General features: G+C 54.8%; 1 protein-coding gene across 2 annotated transcripts in view; it reads right to left on the bottom strand.

Moving 5' to 3' along the window:
- Window positions 1-859: 859 nt before the first annotated feature.
- Lif (LIF interleukin 6 family cytokine) overlaps window positions 860-13,489 on the bottom strand; it is a 15,679-nt gene continuing 3,049 nt past the window's right edge. The window contains exons 1-3 of one of the 2 annotated variants that reach the window (XM_021178076.1): window positions 6,207-6,531; window positions 4,968-5,149; window positions 860-4,410 (exon numbers count right to left, since the gene is read on the bottom strand). In XM_021178076.1, the coding sequence (XP_021033735.1) occupies window positions 4,000-4,410; window positions 4,968-5,033 (477 nt within the window). In that variant the 5' untranslated portion in view covers window positions 5,034-5,149; window positions 6,207-6,531 and the 3' untranslated portion in view covers window positions 860-3,999. Of the gene's footprint in view, window positions 4,411-4,967; window positions 5,150-6,206; window positions 6,532-6,709; window positions 6,831-13,489 lie in introns of those variants that run through there. The other variant, XM_021178075.1, reaches the window with a different exon arrangement.

Below are 13,489 nucleotides of genomic sequence, written 5' to 3'. Positions count from 1 at the left end.
TCGGAAGGGTTAGCCATTGCCTCCAGGCAACAACCAAGATACACATTTGTGTACCAGTTCGTAGATGCAGAAACTCTGCTCTGCTTTCCATAATGAATCTCTCAGGGGAGCCCAAGACTCAAACCCCAGAGCAAAGTACAGGAGATATTTAGGGGACCTACCAGACACATCTGTGTCTACCAGTTTGACCCCCACGGTTCCCCAAGGAATAGAGGAGAAAGGGTGCTGTGGAGAAAGCATCTCTTCATGGGAGGAAGCACTCCCTGAGAGCCATCGGTACCCCCAGAAAAGCCTTGCAGAAATGCTGTCATGGCTGCCTAGTTAGCCCACTTAGGGCACAATGTCTCGTGTGATTCTGATAGGAGCCTCTGGACCAATGTTGATGATGCTCCTGTGCCTGTGGACCCTTCCTGGGTGACAGAGCTCCAGGCAGACGCCATTTCCAAATCCCTGAAACTCCACACAGAGAGAACATGAGGGCTGGGAGCTAAGTGGGCCCACGCCCATTGGGCTGGGGACTAGCTGGGGTCACCTCTCACTGGGAGGGGTGACCTCAACATTTTAGATTACTCTGAATATTCAGTTCCATCGCTCTGGGCTTCAGTGCCCTCCTCAACTAACCAGGAACAAATTGACTGTTGTGTTTAGTGAGATGTCACACCAGCACCCATGGAAGCCATCGGTCCCCTCTCTTAGTGGCACCTCATATTCTGATCACCACTCACTGTTATTTCTGGGCCCAAATCCCACCCTCCTACCCCTACTGGACCGACGGAGGAAATCTCATCTTCCAATCTTCCAATAGTCCCAACAGGCTGTTCCCCCACCAGCCCTCACCAAATCAATACACTCCAGAAGGTTCAACAAGAATGAGTTCTTTATTATTTCATTTTTTCTTTTAAAAAAAGGCACTCCTTCAGTATAAAAAATAAATATTTTAAATATGACATTGAATAAATAAAAATAATCTGTCAGTATGAAACATTCCCACAGGGTACATTCATCAAAGAGGAATTTGTCACCCAAGGCCAAGTCCCTTCCAAAGGAAAGGAAAGAGGGAGAGCAGCAGTGCAAAGGAGAGGCTGGGCTGGGACTGGGGAGTCATCCAAATGCAGACAGTCATATCATTTCCCTTCTGAAGCCACTACCATGCAAGACTCCGGGGTCCTGGTCCACATACCATGTCTGCTCCAGAGAGCAGGCAAAGCAGAGCTGGGTTGCTGGAGTCAGGACCAAGGACACAGAAATAGACAAGAGGGGGGGGGGGCAGACCAGTAAACTCTCAGTGCTTTCAGGTTTGACGTTTTAAATAATAAATAAAGGCCCCTTTGCTTCTCTCTGGATAAACTGCAAAATGCCCCATCCCTTCTTCTCTGGTCCAGACACACTACCCACTATGCTCGGTGGAAGTCAATGCTTCCAGGTGAAAGATGTCAGGTGAGCAACTGCCTGCCCCTAAAGTCTGTTTACCCCAGAGGCTCAATGGTTCTGGGATGCTGGGCAACTGATGGAGTAAGATGCAGGCAGGTGGTTGCGTTGGGGGGTGGTGGGTGCACAGAGAGAGTCCATTGGTCCCTGAGCCTTCAAAGCTGCCAGGTGGGCGGAGCCCAGAGAGTCCAAGTCCATACAGATGTGAAGTGATGACAAAGCCCAGCAGGCCCCAGGCTGTGGCATCATCTTGGCTTTTAGACAAATTGACTCTCAGCTTGGAGAAGGGCAGCCAGTCCTGAGATGAGCCTGATGCAGCAACAGGAGCACGGTGGAGCAACTTTGTCGCTGACACGACTGGCCCCCACCATAGTCTCCTTGCTGCATCTATGGTTCCAGGCCTTTCCTAAGCCAGAGCTCCAGGGCCTGTCCACCTGCCGTCCAGGTAAAGTGCTTAGAGAGTGACAGAGAAAGGTGCAAAACCGCGTGAAGCAGAATCCCACGGCTGAACTGCTAAGGACCGCCCTATTCAGAGCCTGAGAGGCAGGCAGCTAGCTCTGTAGTCAGCCACTGCCCCAGCTTGGCTGCCTTCCTCCTTACCCTGCTCCCAGATCGAGGGCGTTCCTCTGCTTGCCTGGCCCCAGCACAAAGGAGAGATCAGATCGGATTCCCTGCCTGGGAGCCCAGACATGGGCGGGAGTGGGAAGGCAGCGATGAAGCAAGGACCACAGCTTCCTGGTCTGCGTCCCAGGCGTCTCGGGCCTTGATCTCCCCTTCTCTGGCGCACTGGGCAGCCGTTCAGGCCCAGTTCAGGGCCTGCACTGCTCCAACCTCCTGTATTCACCCTCTGTGGGTGTTCGGGCCACCCGAGGAGCTTCCATGCTGGTCGAAAGCACGCTGGGTGCCGGGTCAGGATGTCTCAGCACTCCTCAGCTGCGATTTGAGGAAGAAGGAATCAGTTTTGCCCAAGGTTCCAGAGCCATTCACTTCATTATGAATGGTGCACCGCATAGCAGGAATCTAGGGGGTGCCAGAGAGCTCAGTGGGACAAAACAACAAGAAACTGCTCCACCCCCTTGGATACCAGAGGGGGAGAGGGGGAGAGGGGGAGAGGGGGAGAGAGACAGAGATAGACTCGGACAGAGACCAGAGATAGACTCGGACAGAGACAGAAGCAGACAGAGAGGCAAACTGGCCCAGCTTTTTCTGGGGGACTCTGACACCCTAAAAGTGAGTCACAGTGGGAGACAGAGGAGCTAGCCAGCTCTCTGATTTGACCCATGAGCTGCACCTGTAACAATCATGTGCCTCCAGACCAGGCCCCACTAGGGAGAGTCTTGGCCCCAGCTCCCATGGAAGGAGCCTCATACCATTTCGGAGAATTAACTTTGCCATTTAAAGCACCAATAAGTTAATATAAATAGGACACAGTAATAAATAGACAGCTGTGCTGGATCAGACACAGCACTTGGGTCTCATCTTCCCTGAGACCCCGACCTCAAGTTCTGCTTCTCCATGCTCCAGGGACCCAAGACAGCCCTCTGGTCCCCTTCAAGTACCTTTGCAACCTCCGGGGCCTCAGACCCGACATTCTACTTTATGCTACCTGTCTGTCTGCTCAAGATCACCTGTTCTCAGGGGTTGAGAAGCAGATGAAACCTGCAGTCGGCTACTGCTTCAGCAATGGCTGGCTGCCTTGCTCCTTCCCTGACTCCTACACAGTTAGCGATCCTTCCCCGGGAGGACTCTGGGAACCTGACTCTGCAGCCTGCCTCTTCCTGCCTGCACACACCTCACTTCTAGGTCCATCTGGTAGACCCCAACCACGCCAGGCTGTGGGGGGACTGCAAAGAAGCTAACCGAGTTCATCAGGCTTTGACAACTGGAAGATGGCCGCTGTGCGTCTGTAAGAGCCTGAACACTGGTGACCTACTCTTCCATCTGACAGTCTCTAAGCCTGAACACTCTAATCCAACTCAAGAGAAGACACATTCCATCCCAGGGTACCCTTCCACCCACAAAACTTAAAAAATAAAATAAAATAAAGGATTCCTTCTGGATCCCAGTCCCCTTAGCCCTCTAACATCCCAACCAAGCCTTCCAAAGTTTCTCTGAGAGACAGCAAAGGACCAGATGATGGTGACTCTGTAGGGGTCTAGGACACTTCCCAGCCCTTTGCTGTCTGCTGTAGACAACTTGTATAGCTTGTTCATACACCCAGCAAGCAAGGGGCTGAGTGAATGAGTGAGTGAGTGAGTGAGTGAGTGAGTGAGTGAGTGAGTGAGTGAGTGAGTGAATGGGACAGAAATCTCTCAGCCCAACATCCTCGTTGCCATTTCTAGCTGGTGCTGGGTTGAATGACGGCTCTGCCTATGGAAGTTTCAACTTTGCCAGACTCCATCACGGCCCAGCCCGGAGTGCAGTGAGTACCTGGAAATCCCTGGGGTCTGCCAGCAGCCCCGTTTTGCATTTAACAATGTCCCAAAACCCAGCACATTTTGAGCCCCCCTCCCCACATCCAGATCCTGCTCCTGAGACCCCTCAGTCCATGGTATACTCAAGACCTCCTCTCTAGAAGGCCTGGACCACCACACTTATGACTTGCTTGTATGTCCCCAGAAGCTGGCAACCCAACTTTTTCCTTTGGAAGGCTTCTTTGTCAGAGTGGTCGGGGACAGGTGGCACATCCACGTGGCCCACATGGTACTTGTTGCACAGACGGCAAAGCACATTGCTGAGGAGGCCCCTCATGACGTCTATAGTAGCATTGAGCTTGACCTGGAGGCTCACAGCAGTGGGGTTCAGGACCTTCTGATCCCGGGTGATATTGGCCAGGGAGGCACTCAGGTATGCAACCATCCGATACAGCTCCACCAACTTGGTCTTCTCTGTCCCATTGCCATGGAAAGACGGGAAGTCTGTCATGTTAGGCGCACATAGCTTTTCCACATTGTTGGGAAACGGCTCCCCTTGAGCTGTGTACTGCAGAAGAGAGGAGAGGTAATGTGGGAGTCAGGGTGAGTGTTCTAGCCTGCCACCAACCCTTGGGGCAAGCTCTTGCACCTCTGTTTCCCCACCTGTGACATGGGACTCCACTTGCTGCCCTGTAGGCAACTAGAATCATTAGTCAGCAATGATCAGAAATGTGAACTCACTCACCAAGGTCACGGTGACATAAATGGATAGAGGAAATGTGGCATGTCACAGGTGTCACCTCAGCCAGAACACCACATACACTTGCACTTTCAGTCACCCCAGCCTCTTCCTGGGCCCCCCACACACACTGCTTTCAATGACACCTCCCTGTCCAGTCACTGCATAGCCTCTTCTTTGGTACCCTGAGCCATGGGACAAGACAGAAAGCACAGTCCCCACCTCTCACCCCAACTTGCTGGTGAGTGGTGCCCACCAGTCTCTGAGCCTTGGCTAGGGTGTGGGGAGGAAGCCATGGGTTCCCACAGCGCTCTTCCAGCTCTGAAGGGCACCCCTCCAGGCCAGGCAGCTCCCCCCTTCCTCAGTACCCCAGGAAAGTAACTTACATAGGAAATGAAGAGAGCATTGGCGCTGCCATTGAGCTGTGCCAGTTGATTCTTGATCTGGTTCATGAGGTTGCCGTGGCATGGGTGGCGTATGGCACAGGTGGCATTTACAGGGGTGATGGGAAGGGGGCTCCCTGCCCCGTGTTTCCAGTGCAGAACCAGCAGCAGTAAGGGTACAATCCCTGGAAGAGACACGGAGGGTGACTGGAAAGGCAGGAAGCCTGGCTGAGGGTCATGGCACAGGGGCTGGGGGGGGGCACCTCAGCGAGGCCCTTCCTTCCTACCCCCTCCCACCCTCCATCTGTCTTTAGTCTCCTGCTCTACTGAGGTTCCCTGGCTCTCTGGCTTTCTCTTTCCCTGCTCCCAGGCCTCAGTTTCCTCATCTATGCCACTGGATTGAGTAGAGAAGCAAGGTACCATCAAGGCGGGAGCCATTTGTACCATCTGAAAGCTAGGCCTGGGGGGGGGCACTCAACCATCTAGCCTCATCCCTCCTGGTACCCTAGATGGATGGTACTAGGTCCAGCAGAGGGGAAGAGAAATAAACTGTCTTCCCCTTTCCAGGACCGGCCAGATTCTTAACTTGTTCATTGGCCCACTGCAGCCTAGAACTCTGAGCTGGACCCCTTGCAGGCCGTGCAGGCTGGGAGCGGGGGTTTCTGTAGACCATCTCTTAAAACTGCCACCAGACTCTGGCTTCCTAAAAAACGATTGCCTTTAATCCCATCTTCCTCAATGAGACTAGTCCCCTATAGAAAACTTTCCACCTGTTTGTTCTGCAGGTGCCCACTCTCCAACCAAATCATCTTTCACCCCTGCTTGCTACAGCCCCCCCCCCCATACTTTGGAATGAGAGGAAATGGTGCAACCAGGAAAGAGGCTGGGGGGAAAGGTCGCAGGCAGACACGCAAGAGGAAAGCGAAAGGTGTCAGGAGAGCCGGGAGCTGTCCGGGCCTGTCGAGGATCACCCCTCCCCCGGGGCGCCTGCCCGTCCTTCACTTTCAGCTTCACCGGCCCCCTCACCCCAGCTCAGCCTTTCCAACACCAGGCTAAAGACACCAGAAGGTGATAAAGGCTGAAGTCATCTCTTAAGGGAGGCTGGAGACCTCCCACCTGAACTCCCCATACTGGGACTAAAAAGACCCTAGAACCTTAAGTTCACTCCCCTGGAGTCTTCTATTGATCTCAGCATCCCCAAACACTGTTAGGGCCCCGGAATAGCTGCGGGGGTACCCATACCTGCATCTCATCTCGCGCCAATCACAGCTTTCCAGGGACTAGCAGACGGAAGCGGCACCTGCGCCGGTCCTGGCCGGAGTTTGCAAGCTGCTCAGCCGCCTGCGCCCCTCCCAGGGAGCAGCCCGGGACGCAGTTGGAAAAAGAGAAAGCGGAAAGAAAGAAAAAGAAAGAGGGAGGGTAAATCTAGGCGACAGCGGAGAAGTAAGAGCAGCACAGGAGAGCAGTGGGGCGAGGAGAGAAGGCGGTGGAGCAAGGCTGCGCCGGCCAGGTCCCTCACCGCCAACCTGCTGGCCCCGGCGGGCTGGGCGCGCGGTGCCCGGACCATGTGCGGCGCTCGCTCCCGGCCGCCACCCAGCGCCTCCGGCGGGCCCGGACTGCGCGGGCGCCCCAAGTGTCCGAGTGGCGCGGCGGGCGGGTGTCCCGCGGGTGCTCGCCCAGCGCCCCAGGCTGCCGGCGCGCCCGCAGCCGGGACTCTTAAATCGGCGCCCGGCGCATGGATTTACCTGCGGCCAAGACCTTCATTATGGGCTGGACTCCAGAGGGCCTTGGAGGAGACCTTAGATGCAGGCCGTTTTCAGAAGTTCATGCTCAAATGGGGAATTTGCCTGATTTATATACTGGAGCCTGTGTTGTAAGACAGAGAAACAGCTATATTTAGCCGGGATCCCCAGTCCAGGAAGTTGTTTGAGGTGCATCATAGGAAATTATGAATGGAAGAAAGTGAGAGTGAAGGGGGAGGGGGGAAGAGTGAGGGGGGAGGGTGGGGAGGGCAGACTTTTTCCTTCTTCTAAGAATTTGATTGATAAAATTATAATGAAGTCTTCAACAACAACAAAAAAACGCCCTGTGGTTTTCCTAAGTGGTTTGCTCTGGGCGTTTTTTGCAGATGGGTCTGGTGGGGAGAGGGTCTCAGGGGGATTTAGAGGGGTCCTCAGCCTGTGCCCCCCTTCAGACGTTCCAGTTTCAACTGGGTTTGGGAGGGTGGCAACAGACTGGAGGTTACCTTTGTGTCCCCTGGGGGGGGAGGGGCTTTGCGGGGCAGCAAAAGGAGTCAGGCTGGGGTTCCACTGAGAAGCAGTTTCTCAGAAGGGGGACGGGGCCCTTTTGAACTTTAGACAGTCATAAAGTGAAGCAGAATGTGGACGCTGGAAGTCACCTTAGGGGTGGCCTTTCTTCAGCCTGTCCATTGCCAATGGGTAAAGAGACGACAAAGGGGCTTGCTGCCAGTTGTGCCAGAGGGTCTCCCCCCTCCCCCCAGCCATAGCATGCCCCCTCTAAGGAGGACTGGTAAGAGTCTGAGGTGGTATCATCTATCTGGGAACTATCTGGGCAGGAACTCAGCTTTACTATGTTGAAGGGACCCCTAAAGCAATGATCAGGGAGGCTGGGCAAAATGGGGATCCTGCTTCCTCTGGGTGCCTAGGAATGGCTGACACTCTTTGGAAGCCCCTAGTGCTTGGCCTCAGAGTTCAAAGGTGACTCCTAACAGGTGCTTCTTACAGATCTACGGCAGGATCCCGAGGTGGGTCCTTGCTGGTAGATTAGAGACTCTCTGAGGGACAGTGGGGAAGAAGACAGGATGAAATAAGACCAGGGTCTCCCCACTAAATATGAAGCAGTACAGAGAAGCATTCGGTGAGAGAGCACTGACCAAACCCACCTGCCTAGGGCCATGCTATCCCGAGCCATTGGGTCCTTCTAGACCTGGAGGTGTCATTGCTCTGGGGGACCCTATCCCCACCTTTCCATCTGACCTAACCTCAGATCCAAGTGGGACAATTGGGGTTGACAAAGCGTTGCCTGGCTGCTCCAGCCCCTTCGCTCACCCCCATGTCCCTAGCTCCTGCCCTGAGCCATATTCAGGATCTACTCAGGTGTTTTTATCCTAGCAGGGTGCCTTGTGCCTGTTCTCCTCGCCCCGCCCCCACACATAGACCCCGCCCCCTCCAGATTCTTGTTTCTTGTGGTCTTTTGGCAGAGCCTCGCATAGTGGAGTGATAAAGCCACCAGGTTGGCACCCTTTCTTTCTCCCTGCACTCTGACACACCTTGTCTCTTCATTGGTGACCCCCGTCTGGGGTTTACCATTCTTGTACACATAGGTTAGCATGTGACTCCACACCCCACACATCCCAGCGCCACCCCACCAGAACTACTCAGAGCACACCAAGTCTGAATCGGCCCTCGTCCACCATCACGTCTTCCGAACAGCTGCTGTCTGACTCTGCCTGGTGTCCTTACATGGGCCCCAACTCTATCAGCCCCGAAAGCCATCATGGTCCTCTCTATCCACCTCCTGTCCCCAAGGCTAAACACCTCATTGCGTGTTCCAGTCACGGAGGCCTCATCCCTAACGGCTCCACTCCTGTGCCTGGCTCTCCTCTACATCCCTCCAGAGGACTTCCAGGCCTTGCACTGCTCTCTGGATCACTAGACCCCACATGGGTCCACTCAACAGTCATTTAATCTCAGCTCCACCCTGCAGGAAACAGGAGGTGGGAACAGGTTCCAGAAGACACTTAGAATAGGACCTTTTGAGTTCAGTGAACTAGTTGACTCATTTGTGCCTCAGTTTCCCCTCTCACAGTACCTGACTTAGTCCATGCTCCCCCAGTGCTCTGGGCCCCTTGGTGCACCAGGCCCTGCCTCCTGCTCCAGTCCATGTCTGAGCACCACCTGTGACAGGCCTCTGAGGAGGCACCAGGAAAGGTCTCCAAGCAGAGCCGAGCCTCTGTCTTCAAGCCGCCTGCAACGTGGCTGGCTTGAGCTGGGGGTTTGCATCCGTCCCTCCCTCTCTGTGCCGCTGTATGTGTGTTTCCCCTCTGCTCCCTCACAGAAGACATCCTCCCTTCTTGGCTGCCTGTTCCCAGGGTTGTGACCCTGGGCCCCACCCTGGAGTGGCAGCCCCAGCCCAGCCCCTTCCAGCTGTGACTTCATCTGCAGCCTGTCCAGCTCCTGCACACTGGGCCTGCTAGGGGTTTGACAGGCTCCAGGATGAGAGGGACAGCCCGTTTCCACCCAGGGAATCCCTCAGCAGGGATAGGGGCTGCCATGCCAGGCCCAAGTGCAGTCTCCAGTGCTTCTTTCCAGGAAGTGAGATTGTAGACTGGTCTGCAAACCTAAGCTAGCCTGGGCCTTCCCAAAGCCCTTCAGAGTCCTCTCTTCTGTCCACTTTGACACATAGGGCCAGTCAGCCTTGCCTTTCCCACTGACTTGTCACTCAACAGCCACAACTGTCTCCCAGGACCTCATAGCCACTTGCACTTACTTGTTTTTCACTTCTGGAGGTTAAGGGGGTGGCAGGTAAAGACCTATACACAAAGAGTTAAGGGCAGAGCTTCTGGCTTGCAAGATCCAGTGACCCCTCTAGGAGGCAATGACTTTCAGAAGGAAGAGCCCCTCAGCCCCCTGCAGCCCTGACCCATTCACTCAGCCTTGGTGCCCATTCTTGTTTCAAGTAGGCACATATTGTTTGGGCTCTGGGGGCTTGGAAAGGGGTCTGTTCCAGACGGTGCTGGTCAGGAGGGACCACTCCGCAGATGCCATCTATTTTTGTTAAGCATTTTACACCTTGAAAGTGGTCTGGGCAAAGGTAGGAGGAGCTCTGGTGGTTTGAAGCATGTGCGGACTTTGACCTCATTTAGAAGCAGGCTGGAGATTTGGCTCAGTGAGGTGCAAGCTCTGTGGCTTTTGGGAAGTGGACCCTTCACACACACACACACACACACACACACACACACACACTCACAATGTGTTGGTTGGAAGGGCCTGGGGTCCAGCAGGGATCCTGCCACCCAGCAAGCCTCCTGTGTGAACCTTAAAGACTCCTCTGTGATGGGCTGGCGAGATGGCTCAGTGGTTAAGACCACCGACTGCTCTTCCAAAGGTCCAGAGTTCAAATCCCAGCAACCACATGGTGGCTCACAACCATCCATAACGAAATCTGATGCCCTATTCTGGAGTGTCTGAAGACAGCTACAGTGTACTTACATATAATAAATAAATAAATTTTAAAAAAAAAGACTCCTCTGTGAAACAGAGATCTTTGTCCTATCTAGAGATGAAGAAATGGGCACACTCCAAAGCTAAGGGCAACAACAGACAGGAAACTGGGTATTCCTCACCCCACAGCTCCCAGCTTCAGGGGTACCTCAGAAAAAAACACCTCAGACAGGATATCAAGAACTCTCCCTCTCTCTCTCTCTCTCTCTCTCTCTCTCTCTCTCACACACACACACACACACACACACACACCCCCCTCTCTCTCTCTCACACACACACACACACACACACACACACACACACATACACGACAGACACCCCCATTCAAGGCTGGAGATGAAGACAGTTGCTGGTTGGACCTTACCAGCCAGGAGCTGATTCACCCCCAGACCCCATCTGAAAAGCTCAGCTCAAAGGAATTTGAATCACCAGCTGCCCCCTGCAGAGCCCCCGGGGGTGGGAGTGGGGGAAACGCGGGGGTGGGGGCTAGCCCCTTGCCTGCTTGCTGGGCTGTCTCTTTCCTGGGCCCTGGGGCTCTCAGACTCAGGAGAGAGGACAGCAGAGCAGTGACTGCTTGCAAGGTTTGGGGAGGTGGCCTGCCAGCCAGGCATCCTGTGTGGGCAGTGGTTACTCAGCAGGTAAGGAAACAGGCTCTCTGGGCACTGGGAATTCCCCAAGACCAATGACCCAGATGCTGAGCTGCTCCACAGGCAGGCCAGCCCCGGTTCTCCCTGCGTCCTCCCCTGAACAATCTCAGTTCTTCAAAACACAGAGCCTCAGCTGGGCTTTGGCGATCTCACCTGAAATTGCTGAAAGGTGAGCACAAAACTGTGAGGTGAGCTCTGAGAGGAAACTGGGGGCTGGAGGATGCTTCTCAAGGCCCTAGCTGGTGACAGGTGTCAAAGGAAATAGGAGAAACCTGAGACTGTCCCTGGCACGGACTAGGCAGTCGATAACGTGCCCCAAAAGGCAGAGGCGGCTCCATTGTCCGCCTTGAGAAATGAGGGTGTCCTTAGACCTGCAGCCCTGACTCTGAGGCACTGTAGAGCTGATACCCTTAAGTTGATAAGTTACTTTGGGAACACTGGATGAACTGGCCCTGGATGATGGCTCCTCTCTGAGCCTCAGTTTCCCCTCTGAAAACAAGGATGATTCAGGGTAGATGCTCAGTCAACTCTGGCCAACGGGGAATAGGGGGTTTGGACCAGGCCTGGAAAGACTCAGCATACTCTGCTGGTTAGGGCTGGTTAGGGCTGGTTAGGGCTGGTTAGGGCTGGTTAGGGCTGGTTAGGGCTGGCCTGGCTTCTGGGTCTCTCAGTCCTTGGGGGTGGACATGGACCCTGGTAGTGGTCAGCCATGGAGAATATCAGCAAGCCGTCCTGTGTCAGTCCTGTGTCAGACGGAGCGCTGCCATGGAATCTGCAGCTTCTTACCTTCCCCCCACCAGATCTCTGGCAGGCACCAATGGCACCCGCTCAGAGCCAAAGAAGAGCCTCAAGTAGTCTGGCCAACAGCCAACAGCCCCAGCATCACCCCGACACTTCCTGACTAGTTCTGCGTCAGGAATCAAACCCCTAGAGGTGAATCAGAGTCTCTGCATCCCCTCCCCCTCTTCAGTTCTAGAAACAGCAAAGGAAATAGCAGCCCACAGAGCTGACCCTCAGTAGGGCCAGAGGCCAGGGTGTGGCATGTTGGTGGCCAGTCCCACCCTGACACTACCCTCCGGTCCTTTTTCTGTATGTTAGGTTGCTCTCCCACAGGTCAGGAGTTTGTGTACATGTTGAATAAGCATTCATACTTTGGCCCTATTCTCCTGAGTGTCCAGGTCACAGAGACGGAGAACAATGCTCTCACACCGGCCGCTAGCGCCCCACAAGTTACAGGCACAAGTTACAAGGTGCTGGTAGCACCTTCAAAGAAAAATGGGATGACAAAATACATCGACATTGCCAGGGCGAGCATGGCTCCCTGAAGCACTCTTCCCAGTTGTCCACAGATAGCCACAGGAACGCAGGCCTGGCCCACACGGTCTATGTGACTTGCCCAAGGCCGGTCAGCAGTCAGCAGCACAGGGTGCCTGACTTCAACTGTGGCTTCCACTAAAGCCAGCTCAGGAATGGGCCAGAGGTGCATTGTGGGCCCAGGTATGGGCAGGCCAGAGGCATGGTGTGGGGGTGGAAGCCTGGCACCAGGCCGAGCAGTGACGAAGTCCCTTGCAGAGCCCGGCTTCTCCAGAACCACTTCCTCCCTCAGCCTTAGACCCTCAGGGCTCCCTGCCTTACCCAGGTGAGGCTGGGGACAGTCACAACTACCGAGCCTTTGCTCATAGGCATCAGGGGCCCTTCATACACACCACAGGAGGAAGTGCCTGGGCTCCTTCAGGGTGGCCTAGGCCCAGGAGCACAGCTGCATCCAGAAGAGGGCGCTCTACAGAATCCCTGAGCGCAAGGAGCTTCCCGGAGCCTGTGTCTGAGTCTCAGCGAGCTTTTGTGCGTGTGCGGTGTCAGTGTTGAGTCTGCGTTCATCAGTGTCTGGCCCTGCTGTGTGTGTGTGTATGCATTTGATTAGAGTGTTTGTCTGTGTGTGCGCGCGGCTAAGACAGAAATGGACTCTGCAAGTCCTCCCCTGACCCAAAGTGTGTGAGCGCTTGCATGCGTACACACATGAATGCATGTGTGTGTCCATGCCTGTGTGAGCCTGTGAGGATCTGGGTGGTAGACAGGCATGACCCTGTGCATGAATATGCATGTGTCCTTGTGTCTCTGCCTTTCGATGTCTGGCCCCCCGTCCCTGGGAACCTTAGGGCAGCCTCGTGTCATGGGGGCCACCAGCAACTGGTTCCCTCCCCGCCCTGCCCCTCCCGCCCCGGCCACCCTGGATTTTTGGCACAGGGACAACGCTGATGTCAGAGCTCGAGCTGTCAGCTTCCTTTCCCCACTGGGTTTTCCAAAAGAGAGCGAGAGACTGTAGCACGGCTGCTATTAAATAATCACGGGTGTGTAAGGGTGGGGGTGGGGCACTCGTTGGTTTCCTGAACTTGGAGGCAATAAACAGAACAGGAAGCAACAGTGGGCAGACACACAGGAAGCTGGAAGCTGGCCACAGAGGTAGGGCCTGGCCTCATCTCTGTCCCCCCCTTCTAGTTAAACTCACAAGGGCCACTTAACCGGACTAAGAGGTGACACTGGGGAGGTGGCCCGAGCCCTGTCTCAACCCTCAGTGCCAGGAAGACTTGAAAAAAGATACTCGCAGGGCGTGGTGGCGCACGCCTTTAATCCCAGC

This window comes from Mus caroli, chromosome 11 (assembly GCF_900094665.2).
Source record: "Mus caroli chromosome 11, CAROLI_EIJ_v1.1, whole genome shotgun sequence".
NCBI classification, from domain to species: domain Eukaryota; kingdom Metazoa; phylum Chordata; class Mammalia; order Rodentia; family Muridae; genus Mus; species Mus caroli.
The sequence above is the reverse complement of the archived record's forward strand: the minus strand, read 5'-3'. Positions and strand labels throughout refer to the sequence as shown.